Source organism: Coregonus lavaretus (genome assembly GCF_964263955.1).
Source record: "Coregonus lavaretus genome assembly, chromosome: 14".
Classification (NCBI taxonomy): Eukaryota; Metazoa; Chordata; class Actinopteri; order Salmoniformes; family Salmonidae; genus Coregonus; species Coregonus lavaretus.
In genome coordinates, this window is record NC_140001.1 from 15,510,109 (window position 1) to 15,533,968 (window position 23,860).

The 23,860-nt window shown below is 41.8% G+C and overlaps 2 protein-coding genes across 2 annotated transcripts in view; both read left to right on the forward strand.

Moving 5' to 3' along the window:
• Positions 1-10,454: 10,454 nt before the first annotated feature.
• Positions 10,455-18,188, forward strand: LOC311140898 (uncharacterized protein). The gene is made up of 2 exons (XM_084176171.1): positions 10,455-10,922; positions 17,913-18,188. The coding sequence occupies exons 1-2, from the start codon at positions 10,536-10,538 to the stop codon at positions 18,084-18,086; spliced, it is 561 nt and encodes a 186-aa protein (XP_084032297.1). The 5' UTR covers positions 10,455-10,535; the 3' UTR covers positions 18,087-18,188.
• Positions 18,189-23,103: 4,915 nt separating this feature from the next.
• The window catches only part of trpm6 (transient receptor potential cation channel, subfamily M, member 6), a gene marked incomplete at its 5' end in the record, with an annotated part of 42,403 nt that continues 41,646 nt past the window's right edge, over positions 23,104-23,860 (forward strand). The window contains 2 exon segments of the mRNA XM_084176460.1: positions 23,104-23,115; positions 23,119-23,157. Coding sequence (XP_084032586.1) covers positions 23,104-23,115; positions 23,119-23,157 — 51 coding nt within the window.

The following is a 23,860-nucleotide window of genomic DNA, read 5'->3' on the forward strand; positions in this document are numbered from 1 at the left end:
TTTCCTTTACACGGATCAGTCGTCCTGGTCCCTTTGCAGAAAAACAGCCCCAAAGCATGATGTTTCCACCCCCATGCTTCACAGTAGGTATGGTGTTCTTTGGATGCAACTCAGCATTCTTTGTCCTCCAAACACGATGAGTTGAGTTTTTACCAAAAAGTTATATTTTGGTTTCATCTGACCATATGACATTCTCCCAATCCTCTTCTGGATCATCCAAATGCACTCTAGCAAACTTCAGACGGGCCTGGACATGTACTGGCTTAAGCAGGGGGACACGTCTGGCACTGCAGGATTTGAGTCCCTGGCGGCGTAGTGTGTTACTGATGGTAGGCTTTGTTACTTTGGTCCCAGCTCTCTGCAGGTCATTCACTAGGTCCCCCCGTGTGGTTCTGGGATTTTTGCTCACCGTTCTTGTGATCATTTTGACCCCACGGGGTGAGATCTTGCGTGGAGCCCCAGATCGAGGGAGATTTTCAGTGGTCTTGTATGTCTTCCATTTCCTAATAATTGCTCCCACGGTTGATTTCTTCAAACCAAGCTGCTTACCTATTGCAGATTCAGTCTTCCCAGCCTGGTGCAGGTCTACAATTTTGTTTCTGGTGTCCTTTGACAGCTCTTTGGTCTTGGCCATAGTGGAGTTTGGAGTGTGACTGTTTGAGGTTGTGGACAGGTGTCTTTTATACTGATAACAAGTTCAAACAGGTGCCATTAATACAGGTAACGAGTGGAGGACAGAGGAGCCTCTTAAAGAAGAAGTTACAGGTCTGTGAGAGCCAGAAATCTTGCTTGTTTGTAGGTGACCAAATACTTATTTTCCACCATAATTTGCAAATAAAATCATAAAAAATCCTACAATGTTATTTTCTGGATTTTCTTTCCTCAATTTGTCTGTCATAGTTGACGTGTACCTATGATGAAAATTACAGGCCTCTCTCATCTTTTTAAGTGGGAGAACTTGCACAATTGGTGGCTGACTAAATACTTTTTTTCCCCACTGTAGGTGCAAGGTGACGCCTCTCTGTCTCCATGCTGACCTGATGTGGTTGCATGTGTGTTAGAGACCCGCCTCTACAGCTTCCCAATGTATTTATTTTGTCAAATAGTGTTACCAACTCTGGCTATTTATAGTATTTTCTCACTCTGGAAAATGCAGTTGCTGAAGTGGCTGTAGTTGGTAATACTAAGGGTAGGACAAAGTTGTTTTTAAACAAATTATATGATTGGACACAGATTGAACTTAAGCATTACACACTGGATCTAGCTACTGCCTCACGTAACAAAGGAAAACACCATAAAATAATAAAATAATAATTGACAGAGGGCTAGTCTAATTTTGTGTTGTATTATTGTTCATGATGCAATTCAAATGTATTTGATCAAAAGGGAGATCTATTTTGAATATGAATCTCCTATAATACCTCCGTTTGCAGTTATAGACAGAAATAATTTGAAGCATTATGACCAACTATGATCAATGTAATTATTCTACAACAATTCCCCTTTTGTCGATTACAGTCTGCAGACAGCCAGATACATCTGAAAGTCAGAGATGGTTACAGAGGCTACAAACATCAGTGGTGAATCCTTTATCATGTCAATACAATTTTGACATACAGCATATGAAAGGGAGATTCCATAGTCATATATAATTACCGGGAGATCCAGTCAGTGCACATTGAATTATTAACTGACAATGATTGTCCCAATGACCGTATATACACTACCAGTCAAAAGATTGGACACACCTACTCATTCAAGGGTTTTTCTTTATTTTTACTATTTTTTACATTGTAGAATAATAGTGAAGACATTAAAACTATGAAATAACAAATATGGAATCATGTAGTAAGCAAAGTGTTAAACAAATCAAAATATATTTTATTCTTCAAATAGCTACCCTTTGCCTTGATGACAGCTTTGCACACTCTTGGCATTCTCTCAACCAGCTTCACCTGGAATGTTTTTCTAACAGTCTTGAAAGAGTTCCCACATATGCTGAGCACTTGTTGGCTGCTTTTCCTTCACTCTGCGGTCCGACTCATCCCAAACCATCTCAATTGGGTTGAGGTCAGGGGATTGTGGAGGCCAGGTCATCTGATGCAGCACTCCATCACTCTCCTTCTTGGTAAAATAGCTCTTACACAGCCTGGAGGTGTGTTGGGTCATTGACCTGTTGAAAAACAAATGATAGTCCCACTAAGCCCAAACCAGATGGGATGGCGTATCGCTGCAGAATGCTGTGGTAGCTATGCTGGTTAAGTGTGCCTTGAATTCTAAATAAATCACAGACAGTCACCAGCAAAGCACCCTCACAACATAACACCTCCTCTTCCATGCTTTACGGTGGGAAATACACATGTGGAGATCATCCGTTCACCCACACCGCGTCTCACAAAGACACAGCGGTTGGAACCAAAAATCTCCAATTTGGACTCCAGACCAAAGGGAAAATTTCCACCAGTCTAATATCCATTGCTCGTGTTTCTTGGCCCAAGCAGGTCTCTTCTTCTTATTGGTGTCCTTTAGTAGTGGTTTCTTTGCAGCAATTCGACCATGAAGGCCTGATTCACACAGGCTGATAACTCTAATGAACATCGTCTGCAGTAGCGGTAACTCTGGGTCTAACATTCCTGTGGCGGTCCTCATGAGAGCCAGTTTCATCATAGCGCTTGATGGTTTTTGCGACTGCACTTGAAGAAAATTTCAAAGTTCTATTGACTGACCTTCATGTCTTAAAGTAATGATGGACTGACTGCCCCCCACCCCCACCTTGTCACAACACACCTGATTGGCTCAAACGCATTAAGAAGGAAAGAAATTCCACAAATTAACTTTTAAGAAGGAACACCTGTTAATTGAAATGCATTCCAGGTGACTACCTCATGAAGCTGGTTGAGAGAATGCCAAGAGTGTGCAAAGCTGTCATCAAGGCAAAGGGTAGATTTTGATATTTTGATTTGTTTAACACTTTTTTGGTTACTACATGATTCTATGTGTTATTTCATAGTTTTAATGTCTTCACTATTATTCTACAATGTAAAAATAAAGAAAAACCCTGGAATGAGTAGGTGTGTCCAAACTTTTGACTGGTACTATATATATATATAAAAGTTGAAGTCGGAAGTTTACATACACTTAGGTTGGAGTCATTAAAACTCGTTTTTCAACCACTCCACAAATTTCTTTTTAACAAACTATAGTTTTGGCAAGTCGGTTAGGACATCTACTTTGTGCATGACACAAGTAATTTTTCCAACAATTGTTTACAGACAGATTATTTCACTTATAATTAACTGTATCATAATTCCAGTGGGTCAGAAGTTTACATACATTAAGTTGACTGTGCCTTTAAACAGCTTGGAAAATTCCAGAAAATGATGTTATGGCTTTAGAAGCTTCTGATAGGCTAATTGACATCATTTGAGTCAATTGGAGGTGTACCTGTGGATGTATTTCAAGGCCTACCTTCAAACTCAGTGCCTCTTTGCTTGACATAATGGGAAAATCAAAAGAAATCAGCCAAGACCTCAGAAAAAAAATTGTAGACCTCCACAAGTCTGGTTCATCCTTGGGAGCAATTTCCAAATGCCTGAAGGTACAATGTTCATCTGTACAAACAATAGTACGCAAGTATAAACCCCATGGGACCACGCAGCCGTCATACCGCTCAGGAATGAGACGCGTTCTGTCTCCTAGAGATTAACGTACTTTGGTGCGAAAAGTGCAAATCAATCCCAGAACAACAGCAAAGGACCTTGTGAAGATGCTGGAGGAAACAGGTACAAAAGTATCTATATCCACAGTAAAAAGAGTCCTATATCGACATTACCTGAAAGGCCGCTCAGCAAGGAGAAGCCACTGCTCTAAAACCGCCATAAAAAAGCCAGACTACGGTTTGCAACTGCACATGGGGACAAAGATAGTACTTTTTGGAGAAATGTCCTCTGGTCTGATGAAACAAAAATATAACTGTTTGGCCATAATGACCATCGTTATGTTTGGAGGAAAAAGGGGGTTGCTTGCAAGCCGAAGAACACCATCCCAACCGTGAAGCACGGGGGTGGCAGCATCATGCTGTGGGGGTGCTTTGCTGCAGGAGTGACTGGTGCACTTCACAAAATAGATGGCATCATGAGGAAGGAAAATTATGTGGATATATTGAAGCAACATCTCAAGACATCAGTCAGGAAGTTAAAGCTTGGTCACGAATGGGTCTTCCAAATTGACGACAATTACGCCAAGCATACTTCCAAAGTTGTGGCAAAATAGTTTAAGGACAACAAAGTCAAGGTATTGGAGTGGCCATCACAAAGCCCTGACCTCAATCCTATAGAAAATGTGTGGGCAGAACTGAAAAAGCGTGTGCGAGCAAGGAGGCCTACAAACCTGACTCCGTTACACCAGCTCAGTCAGGAGGAATGGGCCAAAATTCACCCAACTTATTGTGGGAAGCTTGTGGAAGGCTACCCGAAATGTTTGACCCAAGTTAAACAATTTAAAGGCAATGCTACCAAATACTTATTATTAAATACTAATTGAGTGTATGTAAACTTCTGACCCACTGGGAATGTGATGAAATAAATAAAAGCTGAAATAAATCATTGTCTCTACTATTATTCTGACATTTCACATTCTTAAAATAAAGTGGTGATCCTAACTGACCTAAGAAAGGGAATTTTTACTAGGATTAAATGTCAGGAATTGTGAAAAACTGAGTTTAAATGTATTTGGCTAAGGTGTATGTAAACTTCTGACTTCAACTGTATGTATATGTATGAAGGACTGTCCTAATCAATTGAATGCCCCATCTGGCTATCTCAATAATGCTTTCTCAAGCAACAGGGCCTCTATATCAGGCGGTGTGAAAGGAAGGCCCGGAAAATCACCCACTTCATTTGCTTACACACTTTACAACACGCACATACACACATTCATACTGACTCTACACATGCACACACTCACATACAATCGTCATATATGCTGCTGCTACTCTGTTCATCATATATCCTGATGCCTACTCACCTTAACCCTATACATTTACATTTACGTCATTTAGCAGACGCTCTTATCCAGAGCGACTTACAAATTGGTGCATTCACCTTATAGCCAGTGGGATAACCACTTTACAATGTTTTTTTTTGGGGGGGGGGTGGGGGTAGAAGGATTACTTTATCCTATCGCAGATATTCCTTAAAGAGGTGGGGTTTCAAGTGTCTCCGGAAGGTGGTGAGTGACTCCGCTGTCCTGGCGTTGTGAGGGAGCTTGTTCCACCATTGGGGTGCCAGAGCAGCGAACAGTATTGACTGGGCTGAGCGGGAACTGTGCTTCCGCAGAGGTAGGGGAGCCAGCAGGCCAGAGGTGGATGAACGCAATGCCCTCGTTTGGGTGTAGGGACTGATCAGAGCCTGAAGGTACGGAGGTGCCGTTCCCCTCACAGCTCCGTAGGCAAGCACCATGGTCTTGTAGCAGATGCGAGCTTCAACTGGAAGCCAGTGGAGTGTGTGGAAGAGCGGGGTGACGTGAGAGAACTTGGGAAGGTTGAACACCAGACGGGCTGCGGCATTCTGGATGAGTTGTAGGGGTTTAATGGCACTGGCAGGGAGCCCAGCCAACAGCGAGTTGCAGTAATCCAGACGGGAGATGACAAGTGCCTGGATTAGGACCTGTGCCGCTTCCTGTGTAAGGCAGGGTCGTACATACAGTGCCTTGCAAAAGTATTCATCCCCCTTGGCGTTTTTCCTATTTTGTTGCATTACAACCTGTAATTTAAATGGATTTTTATTTGGATTTCATGTAATGGACATACACAAAATAGTCCAAATTGGTGAAGTGAAAAGAACAAAATAACTTGTTTCAAAAAATTCTAACAAATAAATAACGGAAAAGTGGTGCGTGCATATGTATTCACCCCCTTTCACCCCCTTTGCTATGAAGCCCCTAAATAAGATCCGGTGCAACCAATTACCTTCAGAAGTCACATAATTAGTTAAATAAAGTCAACCTGTGTGCAATCTAAGTGTCACATGATCTGTCACATGATCTCAGTATACAGTGGGGAGAACAAGTATTTGATACACTGCCGATTTTGCAGGTTTTCCTACTTAAAGCATGTCGAGGTCTGTAATTTTTATCATAGGTACACTTCAACTGTGAGAGACGGAATCTAAAACAAAAATCCAGAAAATCACACTGTATGATTTTTAAGTAATTAATTTGCATTTTATTGCATGACATAAGTATTTGATACATCAGAAAAGCAGAACTTAATATTTGGTACAGAAACCTTTGTTTGCAATTACAGAGATCATACATTTCCTGTAGGTCTTGACCAGGTTTGCACACACTGCAGCAGGGATTTTGGCCCACTCCTCCATACAGACCTTCTCCAGATCCTTCAGGTTTCGGGGCTGTCGCTGGGCAATACGGACTTTCAGCTCCTTCCAAAGATTTTTTATTGGGTTCAGGTCTGGAGACTGGCTAGGCCACTCCAGGACCTTGAGATGCTTCTTACGGAGCCACTCCTTAGTTGCCCTGGCTGTGTGTTTCGGGTCGTTGTCATGCTGGAAGACCCAGCCACGACCCATCTTCAATGCTCTTACTGAGGGAAGGAGGTTGTTGGCCAAGATCTCGCGATACATGGCCCCATCCATCCTCCCCTCAATACGGTGCAGTCGTCCTGTCCCCTTTGCAGAAAAGCATCCCCAAAGAATGATGTTTCCACCTCCATGCTTCACGGTTGGGATGGTGTTCTTGGGGTTGTACTCATCCTTCTTCTTCCTCCAAACACAGCGAGTGGAGTTTAGACCAAAAAGCTCTATTTTTGTCTCATCAGACCACATGAACTTCTCCCATTCCTCCTCTGGATCATCCAGATGGTCATTGGCAAACTTCAGACGGGCCTGGACATGCGCTGGCTTGAGCAGGGGGACCTTGCGTGCGCTGCAGGATTTTAATCCATGACGGCGTAGTGTGTTACTAATGGTTTTCTTTGAGACTGTGGTCCCAGCTCTCTTCAGGTCATTGACCAGGTCCTGCTGTGTAGTTCTGGGCTGATCCCTCACCTTCCTCATGATCATTGATGCCCCACGAGGTGAGATCTTGCATGGAGCCCCAGACCGAGGGTGATTGACCGTCATCTTGAACTTCTTCCATTTTCTAATAATTGCACCAACAGTTGTTGCCTTCTCACCAAGCTGCTTGCCTATTGTCCTGTAGCCCATCCCAGCCTTGTGCAGGTCTACAATTTTATCCCTGATGTCCTTACACAGCTCTCTGGTCTTGGCCATTGTGGAGCGGATTGAGTGTGTGGACCGGTGTCTTTTATACAGGTAACGAGTTCAAACAGGTGCAGTTAATACAGGTAATGAGTGGAGAACTGGAGGGCTTCTTAAAGAAAAACTAACAGGTCTGTGAGAGCCGGAATTCTTACTGGTTGGTAGGTGATCAAATACTTATGTCATGCAATAAAATGCAAATTAATTACTTAAAAATCATACAATGTGACTTTCTGGATTTTTGTTTTAGATTCCGTCTCTCACAGTTGAAGTGTACCTATGATAAAAATGACAGACCTCTACATGCTTTGTAAGTAGGAAAACCTGCAAAATCGGCAGTGTATCAAATACTTGTTCTCCCCACTGTATATATACCTGTTCTGAAAGGCCCCAGAGTCTGCAACACCACTAAGCAAGGGGCACCACCAAGCAAGCGGAACCATGAAGACCAAGGAGCTCTCCAAACAGGTCAGGGACAAAGTTGTGAAGAAGTACAGATCAGGGTTGGGTTATAAAAAAATATCAGAAACTTTGAACATCCCACGGAGCACCATTAAATCCTTTATTTACAAATGGAAAGAATATGGCACCACAACAAACATGCCAAGAGAGGGCCGCCCACCAAAACTCACGGACCAGGTAAGGAGGGCGTTAATCAGATAGGCAACAAAGAGACCAAAGATAACCCTGAAGGAGCTGCAAAGCTCCACAGCGGAGATTGGAGTATCTGTCCATAGGATCACTTTAAGCCGTACACTCCATAGAGCTGGGCTTTATGGAAGAGTGGCCAGAAAAAAGCCATTGCTTAAAGAAACACGTTTGGTGTTCACCAAAAGGCATGTGGGAGACTCCCCAAACATATGGAAGAAGGTACTCTGGTCAGATGAGACTAAAATTGAGCTTTTTGGCCATCAAGCAAAACGCTATGTCTGGCGCAAACCCAACACCTCTCATCACCCCGAGAACACCATCCCCACAGTGAAGCATGATGGTGGCAGATCCTCCTGGGTGAATAGTTATGAACGCTCAAGTTCTGTTTTTTTCTCTTATTTCTTGTGAAAATATTTTGCATCTTCAAAGCGGTAGGCATGTTGAGTAAATCAAATGATACAAACCCCCCAAAAATCTATTTCAATTCCATGTTGTTAAATAAAGGTGAAAAAATTAATAAAAAATAAGGCAACAAAATAGGAAAAATGCCAAGGGGGTTGAATACTTTCGCAAGCCACTGTACCTACCAGTGGTGTTCAGTGCCGTTTATGATGAGGACAACAAAAAAAATATGGGCCTTATTTATATTACAGCATTTTGGATGACTGTCATTCATATTCCATTCACCCTGTTCAATGTAACATTGATCGGTTTAGGCTATTACATGATACTCTAATTTTCCCTATACCCATCACGAGGTTGCTACAACCTAGCCTATGAATGAAAGTTTACAACGTAGGTGCACACAGGTCGAGAGAAATTTGATATGACAGATAGTGACACATGGACAGACAGTGACACATTCAATACCGCCTTGCACACTCTTGCCTGCATCTAGCTTATCTAGGGTGTAATCATTAGTCCAACAGTTGCAAACTAGAGTTTCTATTGGACAAATTCAGGTATTTTTATCCCCGTTTCGTTTGCTTCCGTTTAAGAAACATTCATAAAATGAGATCTCTCTCTCTTGCGTCGCCTTCATTTTTGAATACATTAATTTGTTAAACTGTTCAACTATTTTCTTTCTCTCTCTTGGAGTCTACTCACCACATTTTATGCACTGCAGTGCTAGCTAGCTGTAGCTTATGCTACCAGTACTAGATTCATTCTCTGATCCTTTGATTGGGTGGACATGTCAGTTCATGCTACAAGAGCTCTGATAGGTTGGAGGACATCCTCCGGAAGTTGTCATAATTACTGTGTAAGTCTATGGAAGGGGGTGGGAACCAAGAGCGTCCTAGGTTTTGTATTGAAGTCAATGTACCAAGAGGAGGACGGAAGCTAGCTGTCTTCCGGCTACACCATGGTGCTACCCTACAGAGTGCTGTTGAGGCTACTGTACACCATTGCAAAACAGTGTTTTTTAATCAATTATTTGGTGACCTGAATATATCTAAAAAGGATAACGTTTTCAATGTTTTACTATTTTTATTTTTATGAAATTCACTGAGGAGGATGGTCCTCCCCTTCCTCCTCTGAGGAGCCGCCACTGATACCTACCCCTACCACCCCAGTATCCCTGCACATTGTAAAAATGGTATTGGCACTGACCCTGGAACTGATCCTCTGTATATCTTATTTACTTTCATGTTGTTATTATTTATATTTATCATGTGTTTTGGTTCTACTTGACATTTTTATTTATACAAATGATATAGTACTACTGATATTTATTACTGCATTGTTGGGAAAAAGCAATCAAAAAATACATTTCCCTGTACTTGTGCACGTGACAAACTTGAAACGGTAGGTGGAGCTATCCTTGCTATACGGAATCCTTCGGACGTCACTACCCCATTTGAAATTCTAATGTTAAATGTTTAGGGCAGGGGTATTCCACTCTTACCCTACAACGTCCGACTGGAGCCAGCTGGTTCTCTGTTCTACCTGATAATTAATTTCACCCACCTGGCGTACAAGGTCTAAATCAGTCCCTGATTAGAAGGGAACAATGAAAAAAAAAATACAGTGGAACTGGCTCCGAGGTCCAGAGTTGCGTTTGAGGGGAGTAGGACATAGATAGATGGACTGTAAAAAGAAGGTTTGGGGTAGGAACGTCCCAATGATTCCAGATAGCACTAACCCTACTAACCCTGTTGGTGGGGGTGGAGAAGAGCCTTGATAGTGGTGGGCGGGAACAGAGGACCGATACATCCTCTCATTGGTTTCCACTAGGTAACACAGCTACAAAGGCAACATTTGCTGTATCGTTACATTTCATGAAAACAAACATGCTTTTAGGTCTTAATATAAGGTTAGGCATAAGGTCAGCAGTGTGGTGCTCCGCTCCACTCATAGAACTGGAGTTACACTCAGGTAACTAATCGTTTAAAATCAGATTTAATTTTTTTGTAGAAATAGGCGGGATTTATGACATTGTGGCTGTGTTAACTTGTGACGACCCATCTATTGGCCAGACCGCGTGTGTGTAATTTACACAGTAACTTGTGCGCAGCTCAGTCAAAACATTGATACCTGTTGTTGCTGCTTGGAAGATTCCACGCAAACTTTACCTGGCAGTCTGAAATATTTGGACAACTTGTACTCATGACGAAAAGGCAAGCTGAAGACGTTTTGTTCCACGACACGCCTGTTAAAAGATCATGTTTTCGTCCACATTACAAAATTGATACGCAGTTAGAAAGCATGGCTGCAGCCGGGTGCGCGAGTCCGCCATCGCTGCTCGCTTTGTTGGGGAGACGCTGCAAAAAGAGACCGTATTATTTCGAAGATCTGGAGGAACAGCAAGAAACACTGAAACCGCGCAAGCTTTCAACTAGTGAGCATCGGGTCAGTGCACCAGAGAGTGTGCTGGTAAATAATTCTGGAAGTTTCCGAGAGAAAAGTGCATCTGCGAACTCTGGTTGCTCAACGGTGACCTCCAAGAAACGTGCACGAGATTACACTGTCACTAGATACGATGCTCCAAGGATGGTAAGTATATGCTACTGCTGCCTAGATAGTGTATACTGGAACAAACTGCACAAGGTTGAAGTTGTAATCAACATCTATTGAGCGCAATACTTACGCTGTCCACAAGATGTTGTATTTTGTCAGTACCCATTCTTCCTTTCAAACCATGTCACTAATTACGTTCTTAAATCAGAGGATCTAGATACATTTTCTAACCTCTCTGGATTACAACCAAATTATGATAAATGTACTATATTACGTATTGGATCACTAAAAAATACAATTTTTACATTACCATGTAGTTTACCAATAAAATGGGTGATGGTGATGTGGATATACTCGGAATACATATCCCAAATGAAATAAATGATCTCACTTCAATACATTTTAATAGAAAGTTAGCAAAAATAGATAAGATCTTACTACCATGGAAAGGAAAATACCTGTCAATTTGTGGAAAAATTACCCTGATTAAATTAAACGGGCCTATTTATATAATGAATATGAATTCGGAGGACAGAAATGATTAAATATTAAAGCATTAGACCTATCACTAAAAGCTTCAGTCATACAAAAGTTATACTTAAATCTGAACTGGTTCTCTAGCAAATTAGTAAAATTGTCTCACCCAATGTTCAAGAATGGCCTTTTTCCCTTTATTCAGATTACAACCTCTCACTTTCAGTTATTTGAAAAGGAAATAATCTCCCAAATATCACTATTTCTAAAACAAGCCATAGAAAGTTGGTTGCAATTTCAATTTAATCCTCCAGAAACGACAGAACAAATAATGCAACAAATATTGTGTTGTGGATTTTTGACCCAAAAAAAAAAAAAAGGTATAATCTTCGTAAATTATATTATCGGTAGGACTGGTGGAGTTATGTTGCACATGCAGCTAACAAAAACATATGGAAATGTCTGCTCTACCCAAAATTACAACCAAATAATTGCAGCATTACCGCAAAAATGGAAAAGGAAAGTGGAAGGGGGGGAAAAGTAAGGAACTTGTCTGTCGGCCTTGGATTAAAGAATATAATTGTTTAAAGAAATTTTTGATAAATAAAAAAGTATACCAGTTTCATTTAAGGACCAAAGGATTGACAGCCGTCCCATATAGATTGCAAATTAGTTGGGAATAGATTTTTGACATACCAATTCCATGGCATAGTGTTTATTAATTGCACGCAAAACGATGGCGGATTCAAAACGTATAATTTTTCAATTTAAATTATTTAAAATTCTTGCTACCAATATAATGTTATTTATATGGGGGATACAATCTTCCCAGCTCTGCAGATTTTGCTGTGAAGAGACAGAATCATTAGATCATTTGTTTTGGTACTGTCCCTTTGTAGCTTGTTTTTGGACACAGGTCCAGGAATGGCTAAAGGATTGCAATATTTACCTGGAGCTAACCCTGCAGATAGCACTACTGGGTGATCTGAAAAGTCAGTCAATCGATCAATAATATAATAATACTTTTAGCAAAAATGTTTCTATTCAATTTGCGATCTGTAGAAACAATGATAATAGAAAGGTTCAGAACTTTTGTAAAACATCACAGTACAGTTGAAAAAGATATGGCAAATAGAATCCAATATGGATGTTGTTTACGAGATAGATGGGAGGTGTTGAATGGAGCTGAAGGATGGGACTAATAACAACAACTAATAACAACAAGATAACTAATGTAAAGCATACTGTGTCCATAATAAGTATATATGTTATAGGTTGAGAGCTTTTGTGAAAGAGCACAGTTAGAAAAATATGGCATATAGAAGCAAACCAGATGGACATCATGAAAATGATCGGAGGAAGTTCAGGAGTAAAAACAAACAAAATATAATTATTGTAGAATTTGACTGTGTCCATAAAATGTATATAGTATGTATGGGCTGGAAGTAGAGGTCTAAGCGTTGTTGTTCACTAGTTTACTCCAATTGGGGAAGGGGTGGTAGGGTTGGAAAGTAATGAAGGGAAATATAATTTCAAAAAGGATATGTGTGTATGGATGGATGTATGTATATATGTATGTATATATGTGTGTGTGTGTGTATGTATGTACAGTGAGGGGGAAAAAGTATTTGATCCCCTGCTGATTTTGTACGTTTGCCTGCTGACGAAGAAATGATCAGTCTATCATTTTAATGGTAGGTTTATTTGAACAGTGAGAGACAGAATAACAACAAAAAAATCCAGAAAAACGCACGTCAAAAATGTTATATATTTGTTTAACATTTTAATGAGGGAAGTATTTGACCCCCTCTCAATCAGAAAGATTTCTGGCTTCCAGGTGTCTTTTATACAGGTAACGTGCTGAGATTAGGAGCACACTCTTAAAGGGAGTGCTCCTAATCTCAGCTTGTTACCTGTATAAAAGACACCTGTCCACAGAAGCAATCAATCAATCAGATTCCAAACTCTCAACCATGGCCAAGACCAAAGAAGTCTCCAAGGATGTCAGGGACAAGATTGTAGACCTACACAAGGCTGGAATGGGCTACAAGACCATCGCCAAGCAGCTTGGTGAGAAGGTGACAACAGTTGGTGTGATTATTCGCAAATGGAAGAAACACAAAAGAACTGTCAATCTCCCTCGGCCTGGGGCTCCATGCAAGATCTCACCTCGTGGAGTTGCAATGATCATGAGAACGGTGAGGAATCAGCCCAGAACTACACGGGAGGATCTTGTCAATGATCTCAAGGCAGCTGGGACCATAGTCACCAAGAAAACAATTGGTAACACTACGCAGTGAAGGACTGAAATCCTGCAGCGCCCGCAAGGTCCCCCTGCTCAAGAAAGCACATATACATGCCCGTCTGAAGTTTGCCAATGAACATCTGAATGATTCAAAGGAGAACTGGGTGAAAGTGTTGTGGTCAGATGAGACCAAAATCGAGCTCTTTGGCATCAACTCAATTCGCCGTGTTTGGAGTAGGAGGAATGCTGCCTATGACCCCAAGAACACCATCCCCACCGTCAAACATGGAGGTGGAAACATTATGCTTTGGGGGTGTTTTTCTGCTAAGGGGACAGGACAACTTCACCGCATCAAAGGGACGATGGATGGGGCCATGTACCGTCAAATCTTGGGTGAGAACCTCCTTCCCTCAGCCAGGGCATTGAAAATGGGTCGTGGATGGGTATTCCAGCATGACAATGACCCAAAACACACGGCGAAGGCAACAAAGGAGTGGCTCAAGAAGAAGCATCTCAAGGTCCTGGAGTGGCCTAGCCAGTCTCCAGACCTTAATCCCATAGAAAATCTGTGGAGGGAGCTGAACGTTCGAGTTGCCAAACGACAGCCTCGAAACCTTAATGACTTGGAGAAGATCTGCAAAGAGGAGTGGGACAAAATCCCTCCTGAGATGTGTGCAAACCTGGTGGCCAACTGCAAGAAACGTCTGACCTCTGTGATTGCCAACAAGGGTTTTGCCACCAAGTACTAAGTCATGTTTTGCAGAGGGGTCAAATACTTATTTCCCTCATTAAAATGCAAATCAATTTATAAACATTTTTGACATGCGTTTTCTGGATTTTGTTGTTATTCTGTCTCTCACTGTTCAAATAAACCTACCATTAAAATTATAGACTGATCATGTCTTTGTCAGTGGGCAAACGTACAAAATCAGCAGGGGATCAAATACTTTTTTCCCTCACTGTATGTATGTGTGTGTGTGTGTGTATGTATGTATGTGTATATATATATACACACACACACACAGTGGGGAGAACAAGTATTTGATACACTGCCGATTTTGCAGGTTTTCCTACTTACAAAGCATGTCGAGGTCTGTAATTTTTATCATAGGTACACTTCAACTGTGAGAGACGGAATCTAAAACAAAAATCCAGAAAATCACACTGTATTATTTTTAAGTAATTAATTTGCATTTTATTGCATGACATAAGTATTTGATACATCAGAAAAGCAGAACTTAATATTTGGTACAGAAACCTTTGTTTGCAATTACAGAGATCATACGTTTCCTGTAGGTCTTGACCAGGTTTGCACTCACTGCAACAGGGATTTTGACCCACTCCTCCATACAGACCTTCTCCAGATCCTTCAGGTTTCGGGGCTGTCGCTGGGCAATACGGACTTTCAGCTCCATCCAAAGATGTTCTATTGGGTTCAGGTCTGGAGACTGGCTAGGCCACTCCAGGACCTTGAGATGCTTCTTACGGAGCCACTCCTTAGTTGCCCTGGCTGTGTGTTTCGGGTCGTTGTCATGCTGGAAGACCCAGCCACGACCCATCTTCAATGCTCTTACTGAGGGAAGGAGGTTGTTGGCCAAGATCTCGCGATACATGGCCCCATCCATCCTCCCCTCAATACGGTGCAGTCGTCCTGTCCCCTTTGCAGAAAAGCATCCCCAAAGAATGATGTTTCCACCTCCATGCTTCACGGTTGGGATGGTGTTCTTGGGGTTGTACTCATCCTTCTTCCTCCAAACACGGCAAGTGGAGTTTAGACCAAAAAGCTCTATTTTTGTCTCATCAGACCACACGACCTTCTCCCATTCCTCCTCTGGATCATCCAGATGGTCATTGGCAAACTTCAGACGGGCCTGGACATGCGCTGGCTTGAGCAGGGGGACCTTGCGTGTGCTGCAGGATTTTAATCCATGACGGCGTAGTGTGTTACTAATGGTTTTCTTTGAGACTGTGGTCCCAGCTCTCTTCAGGTCATTGACCAGGTCCTGCCGTGTAGTTCTAGGTTGTTGCCTTCTCACCAAGCTTCTTGCCTATTGTCCTGTAGCCCATCCCAGCCTTGTGCAGGTCTACAATTTTATCCCTGATGTCCTTACACAGCTCTCTGGTCTTGGCCATTGTGGAGAGGTTGGAGTCTGTTTGAGTGTGTGGACAGGTGTCTTTTATACAGGTAACGAGTTCAAACAGGTGCAGTTAATACAGGTAATGAGTGGAGAACAGGAGGGCTTCTTAAAGAAAAACTAACAGGTCTGTGAGAGCCGGAATTCTTACTGGTTGGTAGGTGATCAAATACTTATGTCATGCAATAAAATGCAAATTAATTACTTAAAAATCATACAATGTGATTTTCTGGATGTTTGTTTTAGATTCCGTCTCTCACAGTTGAAGTGTACCTATGATAAAAATTACAGACCTCTACATGCTTTGTAAGTAGGAAAACCTGCAAAATCTGCAGTGTATCAAATACTTGTTCTCCCCACTGTATATATGACAAAAGTGAGTACACCCCTCACATTTTTGTAAATATTTGAGTATATCTTTTCATGTGACAACACTGAAGAAATGACACTTTGCTACAATATAAAGTAGTGAGTGTACAGCTTGTATAACAGTGTAAATTTGCTGTCCCCTCAAAATAACTCAACACAAAGTGAGTACACCCCTAAGTGAAAATGTCCAAATTGTGCCCAATTAGCCATTTTCCCTCCCCGGTGTCATGTGACTCGTTAGTGTTACAAGGTCTCAGGTGTGAATGGGGAGCAGGTGTGTTAAATTTGATGTCATCGCTCTCACACTCCCTCATACTGGTCACTGGAAGTTCAACATGGCACCTCATGGCAAAGAACTCTCTGAGGATCTGAAAAAAAGAATTGTTGCTCTACATAAAGATGGCCTGGGCTATAAGAAGATTGCCAAGACCCTGAAACTGAGCTGCAGCACGGTGGCCAAGACCATACAGCGGTTTAACAGGACAGGTTCCACTCAGAACAGGCCTCGCCATGGTCGACCAAAGAAGTTGAGTGCACGTGCTCAGCATCATATCCAGAGGTTGTCTTTGGGAAATAGACGTATGAGTGCTGCCAGCATTGCTGCAGAGGTTGAAGGGGTGGAGGGTCAGCCTGTCAGTGCTCAGACCATACACCGCACACTGCATCAAATTGGTCTGCATGGCTGTCGTCCCAGAAGGAAGCCTCTTCTAAAGATGATGCACAAGAAAGCCTGCAAACAGTTTGCTGAAGACAAGCAGACTAAGGACATGGATTACTGGAACCATGTCCTGTGGTCTGATGAGACCAAGATAAACATATTTGGTTCAGATGGTGTCAAGCGTGTGTGGCGGCAACCAGGTGAGGAGTACAAAGACAAGTGTGTCTTGCCTACGGTCAAGCATGGTGGTGGGAGTGTCATGGTCTGGGGCTGCATGAGTGTTGCCGGTACTTGGGAGCTACAGTTCATTGAGGGAACCATGAATGCCAACATGTACTGTGACATACTGAAGCAGAGCATGATCCCCTCCCTTCGGAGATTGGGCCGCAGGGCAGTATTCCAACATGATAACGACCCCAAACACACCTCCAAGACGACCACTGCCTTGCTAAAGAAGCTGAGGGTAAAGGTATTGGACTGGCCAAGCATGTCTCCAGACCTAAACCCTATTGAGCATCTGTGGGGCATCCTCAAACGGAAGGTGGAGGAGTGCAAGGTCTCTAACATCCACCAGCTCCGTGATGTCGTCATGGAGGAGTGGAAGAGGACTCCAGTGGCAACCTGTGAAGCTCTGGTGAACTCCATGCCCAAGAGGGTTAAGGCAGTACTGGAAAATAATGGTGGCCACACAAAATATTGACACTTTGGACATTTTCACTTAGGGGTGTACTCACTTTTGTTGCCAGTGGTTTAGACATGAATGGCTGTGTGTTGTGTTATTTTGAGGGGACAGCAAATTTACACTGTAATACAAGCTGTACACTCACTACTTTACATTGTAGCAAAGTGTCATTTCTTCAGTGTTGTCACATGAAAAGATATACTCAAATATTTACAAAAATGTGAGGGGTGTACTCACTTTTGTGAGATACTGTGTATATATGTGTGTGTGTATATTTGCGAGGAAAAAAAACATATGGGGGATTGGAAGTGATGCAGACAATTACATTGATGGAAGTTACAATCTATCTGAAATATTACAGCTGATCTACCCCCTAAAAAAAAAAAACTTCTTAAGTCACCACTACAACACTTTGTTTATTTTCCATGAAGGAATTATTAAACGCTCTTCCTTTCACTTCTAGGTCACACACAAAGATGATACTGATGGCAATGACCTATGCACTTTCAACTCATTCCAGTACTGGAGGGTCCCTCTACCTGAGCTGGACATTTCACTCCTACAGAATGGAAACCTCTCTGGATCAAATGGAGAACCTCCTGCCAAAGACTTATCCTGTGATGCCATGGAGTCATAAATTTAATTCATGAAGGTCTGCCCACCATGGAACTCTTATATGAGAGGTGGAGGCTGGTGGGAGGTGCTATAGGAGGATGGGCTCATTGTAATGGCTTGAATATAATTAATGGAATGGAGTCAAACATGTGGTTTCCATGTGTGATGTGTTTGATACTGTTTCATTTATTCCATTCCAGCCATTACTATGAGCCTGGCCTCCTATAGCTTCTCCCACCAGACACATGATGCCCATCAGAGCCATAGATTTAGATCTATACTGTGTAGACCAGGGGTTCTCAAAGTGGGGTACGTGGACACCTGGCCAGATCTCAAAATATATACTGTATATGAAATGACCTTAAATGTTTTTAAATGAATATTACTAACATTATATTAAACTGCTTTTGGCCAAGGGATCTGTGGAATAAGTGTAAAGTGTGTAATACAATGTAATATTATTAATCTACAATGTATGTTCTTAACCCTGGGCAACATGGACCTGGGAGGCTCACAGGGATATTGGGTATCCACAGTACTCCACAAATAATCAATTTGTCAACTCAATACTATTTCCCCCCAATTTTTATTTTTACATAAATGCACCGTAATTTAAGCTTTAAAACCGCAACGTTACCTCTCTGCCTCATGGCAATTGCAGGATATTATCTTTTAAAGCTGCAACAACAAAACATCTCTGCCCCGTGACACAATGTGTAGAATTGCAGGAAATTTGCTTGGAAACTTAAACATTTTCTCTCCGATGCCAAGAGGCCTTTTTAAATGTTCTTTCACCGGGCCCAAGACTTGGTTCGTTAAGTCATGCACTGCAGACATCATACTAAAACTCCTTGTATGCTATTTTTATCACACTCGAGTTGTGTTCTGATTATGAGGGGGTCCCTGATATCACAAAAGGGGTCCCCTGCCCCAAAAAGTTTGAGAACCCCTGGAGTAGACGAATGGTTCTGCTCGCCACCAATTCACACATCATACAGATAAGCCATAATGACACACTATAGAACACCTACAGTATACTAAACTCAAACTTCCACAATGCCCACCATACTCTAAAAAGACAGTAACTCCAAAATCTAGCTACCAGATCAGGCATTGTGTATGCTACATGGTTATTGTACCTGCTTTGAACACAAGGATAAAGATACACATCCAGTGCATTCGGAAAGTATTCAGACCCCTTGACTTTTTCCACTTTTTCTTACATTACAGCCCTATTCTAAAATTGATTACATAAATTTTTTCCCTCATCAATCTACACACAATACCCCATAATGACAAAGAAAAAACAAAAATACCTTATTTACTTACATAAGTATTCAGACCCTTTGCTATGAGACTCGAAATTGAGATCAGGTGTATCCTGTTTCCATTGATCATCCTTGAGATGTTTCTACAACTTGATTGGAGTCCACCTGTGGTAAATTAAAAGGCACACACCTGTCTATATAAGGTCCCACAGTTGACAGTACACGTCAGAGCAAAAACCAAGCCATGAGGTCTAAGGAATTGGCTGTAGAGCGCCGAGACAGGATTGTGTCGAAGCACAGATCTGGGGAAGGGTACCAACACATTTCTGCAGCATTGAAGGTCCCTAAGAACACAGTGGCCTCCATCATTCTTAAATGGAAGATGTTTGGAACCACCAAGACTCTTCCTAGAGCTGGCCTCCCGGCCAAACTGAGCAATCGGGGGAGAAGGGCCTTGGTTAGGGAGGTGACCAAGAACCCGATGGTCACTCTGATAGAGCTCCAGAGTTCCTCTGTGGAGATGGGGGAACCTACCAGAAGGACAACCATCTCTGCAGCACTCCACTAATCAGGCCTTTATGGTAGAGTGGCCAGACGGAAGCCACTCAGTAAAAGGCACATGACAGCCCGCTTGGAGTTTGCAAAAGGCACCTAAAGACTCTCAGACCATAAGAAACAAGATTCTCTGGTCAGATGAAACCAAGATTGAACTCTTTGTACTGAATGCCAAGCGGGACGTCTGGAGGAAACCTGACACCATCCCTACGGTGACGCATGGTGGTGGCAGCATCATGCTGTGGGGATGTTTTTCAGCAGCAGGGACTTGGAGTCAGGATCGAGGGAAAGATGAACAGAGCAAAGTATAGAGAGATCCTTGATGAAAACCTGCTCCAGAGCGCTCAGGACCTCAGACTGGGGCGAAGGTTCACCTTCCAACAGGACAACGACCCTAACGCTTCGAACACACCGACTGCGTCATTGCGCAAAATAGTATGCAGCATCATCTAGATATGTGTGCAACAAAAGTTCAACATTCACCTTCTGCTGCCATTTCTGTCAACCCGTTTACGCATACAGTTTGACGCATACGTTCGATATATCCAACATATGCACCACACAGAACGCACTGCCTCTGCAACGCAATGCCGCAAAGCAAACGCAGCGTTCCATTGGAAATTAATGTACTTCTGGTATACCAAAACGCAATGACGCAGTTGGTGTGTTCAAAGCGTAAGCCCACAGCCAAGACAACGCAGGAGTGGCTTCAGGACAAGTCTCTGAATGTCCTTGAGTGGCTCAGCCAGAGCCCGGACTTGAACCTGATCAAACATCTCTGGAGAGACCTGAAAATAGCTGTGCAGCAATGCTCCCCATCCAACCTGACAGAGCTTGGGAGAAACTCCACAAATACAGGTGTGCCAAGCTTGTAGCGTCATACCCAAGAAGACTCGAGGCTGTAATTGCTGCCAAAGGTGCTTCAACAAAGTACTGAGTAAAGGGTCAGAATTCTTATGTAAATGTGATATTACAGTTTTTTTATTTTTAATACATTTCTAAACATTTCTAAAAACGTGTTTTTGCTTTGTCATTATGGGGTATTGTGTGTAGATTGATGAGGGGGGGGGGAAACAACAATTTAATCAATTTTAGAATAAGGCTGTAACATAACAAAATGTGGAAAAAGTGAAGGGGTCTGAATACTTTCCGAATGCACTGTATATGGCTTACAGCATGAAACCAGATGAAAATTATTTCCACCTATGGGGACCGGCAGGGGCGGACTGGCCATCTGGCATTTTGGCCCAATGCCAGATGGGCTGGTCCATTTTTAGCCCAGTTGGTCTGTCTAACTAGTTAATTTTTTGGTGTGCAAAATGATAATTATTTGATGAATAATGGGGGCCTCAAGGCAAAAATGGGCCAGTGTGGGGGCCTCGAGGAAAAAAATGGGCCGGTGTGTCAGAAATGTCAGTCCGCCCCTGGGGATCGGTATTTGTAAGAGTGTTTATAGACTGCACACTAAATGTTTTATTACTTTTAGGAGGTAAATCATTGGCATAGCGTCATGAAATGCTTGCAGTGCCCCTTTTTATCTTCATGTAGCCTGTATTGTATTGGGATGAAAGGTGTTGCGTATGCAGCTAGTTGTTACTTGGTACATTAACCCACTTTGGCTGCTTTGATGTTATATAAAAGTTAATGCACTATTTTATTTTAACTAAACCTAAACTATGTTTTTCCTCTAGCTGGGCTTGATGTTATTCATGTTCATTGCTAGCTGTTGACTGGTCATTTATTTCTCTACTGTTGACTAGTCATTTATTTATCTACTTTAGTAATGATTCGGATTCTTTACTTTTAATTACATTCCAAATGGATGGATTGATGGATGAAAGAATTTATGTATTAATCAATGAATGTCTACGTTGAGGCAAGGCAAACATACGGAAGTCGTTACTGTTTACAAGTCTGCTCTTCAGTCTGTATAATGCTGCTCAACATGTTTTATACAGTACCAGTACATTCTTTGTGAGGCATTTTTTCACTTCGTCATTATGGGGTATTGTGTGTAGAGAGGTAAGGGGTAAATAAATATTTTTTATTCATTTTGAAGTCCGGCTGTGACACAAAAAAAAAGAGTTGAATAAGTCAAGGGGAATGAATACTTTCTGAAGGCACTGTAGGTATCACAAGGCAAGTTTGACATCTGTGTTGGTCTGTACAGTTATCGTTTGTAAAATGAAACTATAATTTTGTATACTGTTTATTGTTGAAATGACCAATGGGTGGCGCTGCACTCCCTTAAAGAATGGAGTGCAGCATACCACAACTCATTCCATGGGTGTTAGGGGAAGTGTGATCGACGGCACTCATGTTAACTGCACTCTGATAGCCATGCTCTTTGACCAAACAGGGGTGCCAAGGGCTTTCCTAGAGGCCATATCATTTTCCCAAAGTCCACTTTCACACTCCCCATTATGGATTTAAAAGCATTTGATTGGTGGTTGATGAGCACTAGCTGTATGCAGCACCACCAACAATTAGTGAAGTGGTAAATAGAGAGCCGGAGTTCCAAATCAGACGTAGTGGCCTTTTCTCAATTGGGAAAAATGATGTCCTCCTACGTCCTCCTCTTCTCTTTGCTCCTCTCCTCGATTGCCTCCGCCGACGCAAGATAACTGTAAGTCGCTCTGGATAAGAGCGTCTGCTAAATGACAAAAAATGTAAATGTAATGTAAATGTATCCTACCGTGGAAGAGTTTTGAAATCTGCCACATCCCCTTTGAATCAGCCATTGTTTTCTCATGTAGAATAGCATGCACACATTTAGAAACGATATGCTACTTATCCTTTTATATATAAAATATCTAGCATAACTAGCTACATTTCTTTTGACCACTAGACATATGTATTTTGGGAATCTTCCTCTGTAAATGTAAATTTCCTGATGACACGCTAGTGGGACAGGAGAGTAATTTCATACAAGCACATTTGTTTCCACATTTCCTCGACTCGACTAACTTTGACCTTTTCCAAAAGGAGGCGAGGAGAGGACGCGAGGAATCGAGCATATCCAATTGCGATTCTCCCAGTGTGTTTATGGTGGAGGAAAGCATGAGCTCTTCAAGGCCTTTGTGAAGGAATGACTGACCCTTGGACCAGGGCCTGGTTAAAGCCTCTCTCCAACAATGATCAGCCAATGAGGGAGCAGGGGAGCTGAATGACCCATGTGTTTAATTACTGTATAGGATACCTGTGTCAAGGATACGCATGGATCTATGTTAGGATAATTTGTGTGCCTATATGAATGCAGCTCCTACAATGGTAAGTTTGGATAAGTTGTCTTTATATTATCTATATGGCTTCCCATATGGAAAGCAGTTCATTAGCAAGTTTCTATGAGTATTAGTTGTATGAAATGACAAAATTGTAGCCTAACTGAAATTAGTACTGATTGCAAGATAATATTTAACTTTTTTAATTCATTTGAAAAGTCCTCAAATGATTCTAAATCAGTCATACTTTATAATTAGATAATAATACAAGTGCTTCTTATATAAACTTCTTATAATTAAGTCAAACCGGAGTGAAGTAAGGCTAAGTGAATTTATAGGGGCATCGCATCTCACATATCTATCGCGACACCGTTGTCCTTCAAACCTGTTCTACTTTTCTCTTTATGTCACCATGTGTTTCTAGAAAACAATGTTATCTCTTCCTTGCTATTCTTGTCAATGTGCTGTCTAAACATTGCATTTGTTTGTACAGTGCACAGAGCCTGAGACGAAAACGGACCGAATGAATGTTAAAGGAAAACCCCACTCAAAAATCTTTGGTATTTTTTTCATTAGTCCGCTATTGATACAGTCCCAAAATGTTTTGCATGTCAGGAGTCAAGTTTTCAAGATATTGTCACTTGCCACATCATCATTATGATGCAAAATGCTAATGAAATTAATGAAAATAAATACCAAAATATAGTTTTTGAGTGGATTTTTCCTAAAAATCTAAAAACCTGAAGTCAAAG

Excerpts from the sequence above, each read along its gene's own strand:
- LOC311140898 (XM_084176171.1), top strand. The coding sequence starts at position 10,536 with ATGACGAAAAGGCAAGCTGAAGACGTTTTGTTCCACGACACGCCTGTT. Across the intron at positions 10,923-17,912 it reads GATACGATGCTCCAAGGATG|GTCACACACAAAGATGATAC; the intron begins GTAAGTATATGC and ends TTTCACTTCTAG.